Below are 11,587 nucleotides of genomic sequence, written 5' to 3' on the forward strand. Positions count from 1 at the left end.
TGATGATGATGATGATGATGATGATGATAATAATAATAATAATTATAATAATAATGATAATAATAATAATAAGGCATCGTTTGTTAAATTGGCACTACTAATGTTAATTATATATCTATAATTCTTCCTGTTACTTCACAGCCCATAACTAATGCTAAGAGAATTTATTTTATTTTTAAATGGAATCAAATTGAATTGAAATGCACATTTATTTTTCTTTGATGTCTAAAAGTAAAGTAGTTTAAGCATAACTGAAGGGATATATGGTGACATGATGTTTCCAGATGAAGCAGTTATGTGTTGCTTGGCTGTGGGTGTGATTGACCTGATGTGCTAAAACACATTTAACACCTAATGCTAACTTTACTTTAGGTGAAAATGAGTGATGACAAAAAAAGCACATCACGCGGGTCAAAATCAGCGAAAAACATTTCCTTAACGAACAGGAGACTTAAAAATGCTGTAGTTTTTTCCCCCCAATCTGAATGAATGAGTGAATAAAATATATCAACTAACAAATTAATGAACGAGTGAGTAAAGGAATAAACAAATGGTTAAATGAGTCAGTGAGTGAATGAATGAAAGTAAAATGAACAAATCAATAAATAAAAAAGTGAATGAATGAGTGAAAAATCCATAATTGGATGAATGAGTTAATGAATAAATGAATAAAGGAAATACATAAATGAACAAATAAATGAATGAGTCAGAGAATGAATGAAAAAGAGAAATGAACAAATGAATAAATTAAAATTCATAAATAAACAAATGAATGAATTAGTGAGTGAATGAATAAAGTACATAATTGAATGAGTGAGCAAATGACTAAATAAATAAATTAATAAATTACATAAATTATTAAAAAGTCGATAAATTAATAAATTAAATCGATAAATGAACAAATGGATGAATGAGATTTTTTTCTGAATTAAAATACATTAAAAAATTGAATGAATGAATGAAATACATAAACGAACAAACGAAATAATTAATTAAATTCAAAAATAAACAAACAAATGAATGAATGAATAAATGAGTGAATAAACAGAAAGAAAACAAATGAATGGATGAGTGAATGAAATGCATAATTAAACAATGAATGCATGACTGAATAAATAAAATACATAAATAAATGAATGAGTGAATGAAACTCTTAATCAATAAAAATGAATGAACGATTGAGTAGATGAATGAAATCCAAAAATTAACAAATGAATGAATGAGTGAACAAAATACACAAGAACAAATTAATGAATGAGTAAATTATTAAATGATTTACATAAGTGAACAATGAATGAATAAATACATGAATGAATGAGTGAATGAAATACATTACAAAATGAATAAATAAGTGAGTGAATGAATAACATACAAAATTAAACAAAGGAATGAGTGAATGAAATACATGAACAAGGAATGAGTGAGTGACTGAATGAAATATATAAACAAATGAACAAATGAGTGAATGTGTGAGTGAATGAAATACACAAAGAACTAATTAATGAATGAGTAAATATATGAATGAAATACATAAATGAACAATGAATGAATGAGTGACTGAATGAAATACATAAACAAATAAGTGAAAGAGTGAGAGAATGTATGACATACAAAAATGAACAAATGAAAGAATGAGTGAATGAAATACATAAATGATCAATGAATAAGTGAGTGACTGAGCAAATTAAATACTTAAACATATGAATGAAGGAGTGAATGAAATGCATAAACGAACAAATTAACGAATGACACAAAAAATGAACAAATGAACAATTGAGTGAGTGAATGAATCAAATACATAAATGAACAAATGAATGAACGAATGAGTAAATAACTGAATAGTAATTTGAATGAATGAATGTTTGTAATGAATGATTTAAGTATTAAATGCATGAATGAATGAATACATGACTGCATGAAATTTGAAAATATTTAATCATCAAACAAATGAATAAATAATTAGGATCAAATTAATGAATAAGAAAAATAACAAAATAAACGAATAAAAATGCATGAATGTATGAATGAATGAATGAATTAACTAAATTTAAGATTCAAAATTAAAATTAATGTTAAAAAACATGCATGCATAAATGAATGCATGAATAATAAAAATGTATGAATGAGTAAATAGGTAACTAAATGAATAAACATTAATGAATTAACTAAATGAATACATTAATAAGTGTATTAAAAATTAATTAAATGAATGAACAAATAAATAGAAGTATAAATAAATAAATAAATAAATACATAAATGCATGAATGAATGAATATAATTTAAAGCATCTGCAGTCAGGAAAATAGTGATCATGACCACAATTAAAATTATTTTAATCATAAAACAAACATTTCATTCAAAAATCTTGTTTAATAAATAAGAAAACCTCTCGTTCTTGGTCTTAAATTGTTCAAAGAACCGTGACGACTTTCTTAATCAAACCAAAGACAAATGAAACAGATGGCAAAAGCCTGAACTGTTAAATTAATGGAGCTTCTGAAACATGAATAAATAAATCAAAAATGAGAAGTTGTGAACAAAGTGCTTACACAGAACTATTGTTGAGAGCCCAAGACAGATGGCGGAGAAATATAAAAGTGACATGCATGATGAATGAGCGATTCTTAAAACATTTGAACAAAAATCCAAACTTAATTGAGTCTGGCAGCGATGTCACACGCCCTTAATTATTCAGATTTTATGAGGCAGAAATCAGTGATCAAGATTAATGGGCTCCAAATGGCAAGAAATCGATGCAAAGTGAATCAATAGTGTTTGGGTTTTTGCTCGGACAACATTTCCCAGAAAGTGGAAAAATCAGGGTCATTAAAGCAACCAGTGCGAGGATCAGGATAAACACACACAGATGAACTCATGAGGAGAGGAATAAAAGAGGCAAAAAAATATTCATTCATTCTTTTTTCTTGGCTTAGTCCCGCCAATTTATCCAGGATATGTTTTAGACAGCAGATGCCCTTCCAGCTGCAACCCAGTACTGGGAAACACCCATTCACACACTCATAGACTATGGGCGATTTAGTTCATCAATTCACCTTTAGTGCATGTGTTTGGACTGTGGGGGAAAGCGGAGCACCCAGAGGAAACCCACGCCAACATGGGGAGAACATGCAAACTCCATACAGAAATGCCAAATGACCCAGCTGGAGACTCAAACTAGCCATCTTCATACTGTAAGGTGACCCCTGAGCCACCGTACCGCCCATAAAATAATAATTAAACAAACGTAATAATTAAACTAAATAAACTAAATAAACTAAATAAACAAATTAATTCATGAACACATAAATGACAAATTAAACAAATGAAAGAAAAATAATTAATTGAATAATTAAATGAATGAATAAATGTAATAAATAACTGAAGGAATAAGTACATGATTGAATAATTAAACTAAAAGAATAAATGAAACAACCTAATAAAAAGTAAACTAATACACGAATGCATAAATCAAAACTTAAATGAAAGAAAAATAAATGATTGAATAATAGAATGAATGAATGAATTGAATGAACGAATAAATAAAATGAACAATTAATAAATGAATATATGGATACTTGAAATTAACAATTAATAAAATATTAAATTATTTAATAAATGAATGAATAAATTAATAAATTAATAATTGAATGAATAAGAGAAAATTTTAAATGAAAATTTAAATAAACAAATTAATTAAATAATGTAATAAATGAATGGATGGATGGATGGATGGATGAATAAATAAATGAATGAACGAATGAATAAATTTCATTAAAATGTTATTCTCCCACAATTTACCATCATTTACTCATTTTCAGCAAACGACAACAACATTTCCAGAATGGAGGACTCTGAAAGTCATTCCTGCATACATTATCTGATGCTGAGGGCGAGATTCGGGACGCTCCCAATGTCATTCCGGCTCTGGATTAAACATGAGTTTCATTATATTAATCACTACAATTATATTTTTAAATGGATGAAAATGAATTGAATGAATAAATAAATAAGTGAATGAATGAATGAATGAAATTAATAAAAAAATTAACAAATGAATGAGTTAATAAGTAAATAAATACATGAATACTTAAAATGGGCAATTAAATAATCAAAAGAAGAAAAAATAATTAAATTAATAAATAAATGAACAAATGATTGAATAAATGAATGAATGAGTAAATTTTTATATGAATAATTGAGATGAACAATTAAATATTCTAATTAAAGGAAAATAATTAAATTAATAATTAAATAAACAAATTAATTAATTGAATAAATAAACAAATGAATGAATGAATGAATAAATGAATGAAAAAAATCAGTTAATTAATAAATGAATATTTAAAATGATCAATTAAATGATTAATTATGAAAGAATGCAATTAATAATAAAAAATTAAATAATTGAATCAATTAATAAATAAATGAACAAATAAATGAATGAATAAATGAGTAAATTAATACATGAATACCAAAAATGAACAATTAAATAATTGAAAGAAGGGAAAATAATTGAATAAATATTTGTGTGAATGAATGAATGAATTAATTAACATGAACACTTAACATAAACAATTAAATAATCACATGAGGAAATATTATTTAATTAATAATTAAATTGAACTAATTAAACAAATAAACAAAAGAGAGAATTTATAAATAAATGACTTGAATAAGTTGATAAATAAATGAACAAAAAAAATAATAATAAAATAAATAAAGGAACGAATAAGTAAATGAACACATGATAACTTAAAATGACCTAAATTAAATAATCAAATAAAGGAAAAAATATTTAATTAATAATTAAACTAATTAAAAAAATGAATTGATAAATAACTGAATTAATAAGTTGATAAATAAATGAACAAACAAAAAAATGAAAAGGTACATGAATACACGAATAATTAAAATGAACAATAAAATAATTATATAAAGGAAAATAATTAAATGACTAATTAAGTAAACAAATGAATGAATGAATGAATAAATTAATAAATGCATGGACAATTGTATAAACAAAAAATAAATGAATGAATGAGTAAATGAAAACAAGGATACTGAAATTGAACAATTGAGTAATCAAATAAAGGAAAAAAATTGAACGAATAATTAAGTGAGAAAACAAATTAAACAAATAAATTAAAAAATAAATAAATAAATAAATATTTAATAATGTTTAATTTTTTTCAGTAAACTTAAAACTATCTCCTTATTCAGTTTGCATAAAAGTGAAGACATTTCCAGAATGGAGGACTCTGAAAGTCATTCCCGCATACATTATCTGATGCTGAGGGCGAGAGACGGGACGCTCCTCAATGTCAGAGTCCGGCTCCGGATTAAACGCACAGCATCTATTTGCCTTGGAGATTTCATTTGTTTTGTAAGATTACAGATATTTCTGCTGGCAGCGCCTCTGTTTGCCTTCTCAAATGATGTGTTTAAGCAGCGCTGAGAGGAACCCCAGGAGAAGGTCATTAACTCTTACAAAACAGCAGAAAACACTCCAAAAAAAAAAAAAAAAAAAAACAAGCGAAAGAGCAAAAACATGAGGAACAAGCCCTACTGTCATCAGCACTCTTACATACAGAACACCACATTAACTCACAGAAGTTTTTAAGTGCATTTGCATATGTCTGGAGGACTTCAAAGCAGATAGCAGTAGCACTAGAGAGAAATGAGAACTGTTTGAGAAAGAGAGAAGAGAAGAGTGCTGGCTTTCAAAACATGCATTGCAATCTATTCTATTGTTATGCTTTAATATGTTCTGTGCTGTATTCTGCTCTATTCTATATCCTGTTCTATTCTATTCTATTCTATTCTATATCCTGTTCTATTCTATTCTATTGTATTATTTTTTATTAAATATTCCATTTTATTCTATTATAAGATATTCTGTTCTATTTCATTCTATTCTATTCTGTTCTATTTTATTTTATTCCATTCTATTCTGTTTTGTTCTATTCTCTATTCTATTCTGTTCCATTTGATTTGATTCTATTCTGTGTGATTCTATTGTATTCTATTCCATTTCGTTCTATTCTATTTTATTCTATTCTATTCTATTCTATTCTACTCTATTACGTTCTGTTCTATTCTATTCCATTCTATTCTATTTTATTCTATTCCGTTCCATTATATTCTACTCTATTCTATTCCATTCCTTTCTATATTATTCTGCTCTGCTCTATTCTATTCTTTTCCATTCCGTTCTATTCTACTCTGTTCTGTTTTATTCTATTCCATTCTATTCCATTCTACTCTATTCTATTCCATTCTATTCTATTTTATTCCATTCCTTTCTATTATATTCTGTTCTATTTTATTCTATTCCTTTCTTTTCTACTCCGTTCTGTTTTATTCTATTCCATTCTATCCTATTTTATTTAGTTCTATCCTATTCCATTCTACTCTATTCCATTCTATTTGATTTTATTCAATTCCTTTCTATTATATTCTGTTCTATTCTATTCTGTTCCATTGTATTCAATTTTATTCTATTCGATTCAGTTATATTTTATTCCATTCTATTGTAATCTTTAATCAGTTAAATTAAATTAAAAATGTATCTATTCTTTTATATTATAATTATAATCTGTTCTATTTTATTCTGTTTAATGTGCAATGATTTGTTGCAGTCCCTTTCCTATACTGAAACTTTGACCTTTATTTAACCTGTATTAACTAGTGCAGTGTGTTTTGTTGAATGGATGATGAATCAACATTTAAACTTCAATATCAAACTGAGAATAATTTAGCCAAAATTGTGCCTCTGATACTAATCTGAACTGATGTGTACCCTGGGTGCAATGGATAAAATCCAAACCCATACATGCAAATGCACTTTTTCTGTCTTAGGGAAACTCTTGAAGGATTTCTGATGCTGTCTAGGAAGCTCACTTAATTTTAGACCAGAGCCAAAAGAAAGAGGAAAAACATCTATGAGGGCATTTAAAAAAAAAAAAAAAAAAAAAAAAAGTGAAGTATTCATACACCCATATGCAATGTAATAAGTCAAAACATTTTACTTTATTATAACTTTTTGTTTTATTTCATTATTTTTTTATGTAATTTAATTTAATATTTTTTTTATATTTATTGTAATTTTATTAGTAGTATTCAAATGAATTATTTATATTTTTGATATTTAATTTTATAGCATTTTTAAATTTATAAAAAATACATTCAATTTAAATAAATTTCATATTTTATATTTTATTTCATTTTATTTTTTTATTTTATTGTATTGCATTTTTCTTTTTCTTCTCTTTTTTCATTTCATCTTTTATTTTTTATAGTACTATTGTTTTTTTGTAATTTAATTTAAATTGTATCATTTGTTTGCATTTTTGCTTTTATTTATTCAATTTAATAGATTTTTTTCTTTTTCTATAGATTTTTAATTTTAGTTTTTTGTTTTATTATTTTTTTCCTTTTAGTAATATTTGTTTATTTAATTTAATTATTTTTTTATTTATTAAAATTTTTATATTTATTTTTTAAATTTCATTTAATCTTTTATTTTACATTAGCTTTAATGTAATTTTATGTTTTTTATTGCATTTTTCTATTCTTTTCTTTTCTTTTTCTTTTATTAATTTAATATCATCCTATTTTTATTAGTACTATCGTTTTTGTAATTTATTTTGTAGTCATTTATTAAAATACTAATTTTATTATTTTAATGAATTATTTAATTTCTTTTATTCTTTAATTTTTTTTATAATTTTTTTTTCATTTTACAATTTTATATTTAATTTTATTATTTCGTTCTATTGTTTATGTAATTTAAGTATTATTTATTTTATTTAAATTGTATTATTTTATTATCTTTTATCTAATTAGTTTGTTTTTTATTTATTTAATTTTTTATTACATTTTTATGAATTTTTTATATTATTTAACATTTTGTATTTAATTTTATTACTACATTTTTTCTTTTATTGTCTTTTATTTTTCTTCTATTTATTTATTTTTCTTTAATCTTTAATTTCTTATTAGTAATATTGTTTTTATGAAATTAAATTATTATTTGTTTCATTTATATAATGTTATAATTTTATTGCATTTTTTATTTATTTAATTTCAGCTTTATTTATTTCCTTTTTTATTTTAATTATTCATTTACTTTACTATTAGTAGGTTTTTTGTTAATTGAATAATTTATTTAAGTTTTTATATTTATTTTTATTATTTTAACTTATTGCTATCTAGGAAACTCCCTTGATTTTCGATCCAACAGAAAGAGCAAAAACATCCATGAGGGTGTTTTTAAAGCAGAGTGAATTATTCATAACGCAGGCATGACTGCTCTCTCCACATGAGGAGGACTGACCCGTGGCCAGAGGCGCAGAAATCCAGCTAAAAACTCTCAAACCATTACTCTTAAAGTGCTGCGTCTGAACATGCTGTGTGTGTCTGATACTGTTAGAGGAACAGAATTACCTTCCAGAGCCTCAGATCGCTACAAATGTGAATATTTCATTTACTCCCAGGATCTTCTGGATGCCTTTAGGATTTGAGAAAGTGAATTTCTGCAGTAATAGCTTTCATTAAAGTGCAAATGAAGGCACACTGACCTGCTCTTACACATGAACTACTGCTGGATATTGATGAGGCTCAATTACTCCACAATTTTGGGTAATTTTAACGTTTTTTGCATTGGCTGGTGATCACTGTAATTGAAGTGTGAACGGTGTACTCGCTCAGTTAAGGGTGCAGTAGGTGATCTGCCAAAATGCTATACGTTAACAAAATACCTTTAAGAACACAGTCCCTCCCCTGCCATCTAAAGCCACGCCTCCTTAAATCACGGACAATGCACTGTTAATATGACAGAAGACAACCCACTAGATCATGTTATTCGCCAGTTAGAAAACAGTACTTTATAATACTACAATTCTCAATGAACAACTGTATTATATCTAGCACGTTTCAGTAGCGTAGCAGCAGAACTTGTCAGAATGTGCAGTAATTCATGCATGCAAGGATTGCTGGTCTCACTCTCTCACACGCTTTGTCCTAAAGCAACTACTGTATGCTTAGTGGTTGGCTGGTGGCATGCAGGAATTACACTTATTACTAAGCCATACTGACATGCTATTTCAGAGTGAAAGTATTGGAGAACATTATAGGGAGTCTGCCATTGATCAAAAATGAATCAATCTGAATATAAAAGCAACTTCAGCTCAGTAAAGCAGGCTAATCTAAATCTAAATTTACATTATCTGTGGTGTAAAAGGCCCTTATGAAACTAAAAATAATCATATTAATAGTTCGCCCGGAAATTTCAGTGGCTGGACAACACTTCTGTGCATATAACCCATTCATAACAACCCAATCTACATCAGCTCTGCGTGACTAAAAGAGTTTTAACACATAACATTACCTGTGTAACAGAAACATTCCAGCCATGGTGTCGTCCGTCTTCCAGCTGGCAAAACTAACTTGATTCAGGCTTTGCTTATCAGGATTTGTTTTTACTGCTGTCACTTTCTCATGTGCACGCGCAAACGGCAGTTCTGTCTGTGTAAACGAAGGTACGCAGTTGTACAAATCTACATTTGTTGACAGACAGTTTGGGCTTTTTATCAGAAATGGCAGGGAGAACATGCAAACTCCACACAGAAATGTCAACTGAGCCGAGGATCGAACCAGCGACCTTCTTGCTGTGAGGCATCAGAACTACCTACTGTGCCTCTGCCTCGCCCCTAGTCAATATCTCTATTTAATAAATATATAATCTTCAATTGCATCAAATGAGCAAAAAATCTTTTTTAAGCAAACAAAAACTAATAATTAAAATAGCAAAACTCTCTTTTTAAAGAAGGAAAACCATCAAAAATAAAACTAAAACACAACGGCTCAGTAAGAAATCAGCTCAAGGCCACTTCATCATACAGACATAAATAATGATCTGAATTATATAAGAGAACAAACAGAAGACAGATTTATTATCATGTTAATAAAAGCAGTGAAACTGTACTCACGTCAGTGGTGAAATGCACCTCGTCTACAGCGTATTTCTCCTTGAAGTGTCCAGGTGGAAAAATCCTGAAAGACAGAGAGAGATTTACACTAAACTTACAGACTTGATCCTTACATCTCTTCTGTTTTACCATGATCACACTAAACCTGTTCTCTGTTCACTAAATCTGTTTGACACAGTTGAAGTCAGAGAGATTCGTCCTCGAGTGGATTTTCTTTTCTTTTTTAAATATTTCCCAAATTATGTTGAACAGATTCAGGAATTTTTCACAGTATTTCCTATAATATTTTTTCTTCTGGAGAAAGTCTTATTTGTTTTATTTTGACTAGAATAAAAGCAGTTCTTATTTTTTTTAAATCCATTTTAAGGTCAATATTATTAGCCCCCTTAAGTAATATTAGTTAAGGATTGTCTCCAGAACAAACCACTGTTATACAATGACTTGCCTAATTACCCCAATTTTACCCTAATTGACCTAGGTAAGCCTTTAAATGTCACTTTAAACTGAATACTAGAATCTTAAAGAATTTCTAGTCAAATATTATGTGCTGTCATCATAGCGAAGATAAAAGAAATTAAGAATGAAAACTGAACAGGAGGGCTAATAATTCTCACTTTATTATATATATATATATATATATATATATATATATATATATATATATATATATATATATATATATATATATATATATATATAGTTGCTTTCGCAGGTGTGTTTGTCTGTGTGTGTGTTTGTCTGTGTGTGTGTTTGTCTGTGTGTGTGTTTGTCTGTCTGTCTGTCTGTCTCTCTCTCTCTCTCTCCCTCTCTTTCCACTCGCAGGCCCCGCCCTAGCTACGCAGGCAACTTGCCCTGGGATTGGAGGAGGTTACCCAGGGCATCCTTTAAAAAGAGAACAACATCAGCAGGAATCTTCCGTGTGGGCCTAATCATAACTAACATTTCTGGTTATTACACGAGGCTGAATCAGTCAACTGGGGGTCAACTGGTCCTTTAAGTGACATAATATACCTGTGATATAAAGGTGAGGCATTTTTAATGACTGTTAAGCTCCTATTCATTCTACAACTGGCAACTGAACAGGTCTACGGTTTGCTTGTCCAATCAAAACACCGATTATTAGCGAGTGTGTGCACTGAGACTGATATAAATGGCGGGCAATTTGAGGTAAGTGGCTTCTCAACAGATTATATTAACATTAAATATGTTTACTTGCTTAATAATAATTGAATTATATCCTCGATATATCAGTTTATATATATATATATATATATATATATATATATATATATATATATATATGTATAAAATTAATTACATAAAAGTGAATTTCACAAACTCATTAACAAATTAAATAATTGAAAATATATATTTAAGTATTGAATTATTATTAGTATTGAATAAATATTGAATAAATAAAATAAATAAATAAATACATAAATATAATAATAATAATAATAATAATAATAATAATAATAATAATAATATAATAATTTTAAAATTTTTATTATTATTTACTTCAATTAAAGATGGAATTTTCCCTTTTTTTTAAATATCTAGTATATCTAGTATTGGACACGAGCTATTTTTATTTATA

At 27.2% G+C, this 11,587-nt stretch overlaps 1 protein-coding gene across 1 annotated transcript in view; it reads right to left on the bottom strand.

Annotated features, from left to right (window-relative positions):
• The window catches only part of pepd (peptidase D), a 100,009-nt gene that overhangs the window by 67,415 nt on the left and 21,007 nt on the right, over positions 1 to 11,587 (bottom strand). Inside the window, 1 exon segment of the mRNA NM_198912.1 lies at positions 9,991 to 10,054. Coding sequence (NP_944594.1) covers positions 9,991 to 10,054 — 64 coding nt within the window.

Source organism: Danio rerio, chromosome 18 (genome assembly GCF_049306965.1).
Source record: "Danio rerio strain Tuebingen ecotype United States chromosome 18, GRCz12tu, whole genome shotgun sequence".
NCBI lineage: Eukaryota > Metazoa > Chordata > Actinopteri > Cypriniformes > Danionidae > Danio > Danio rerio.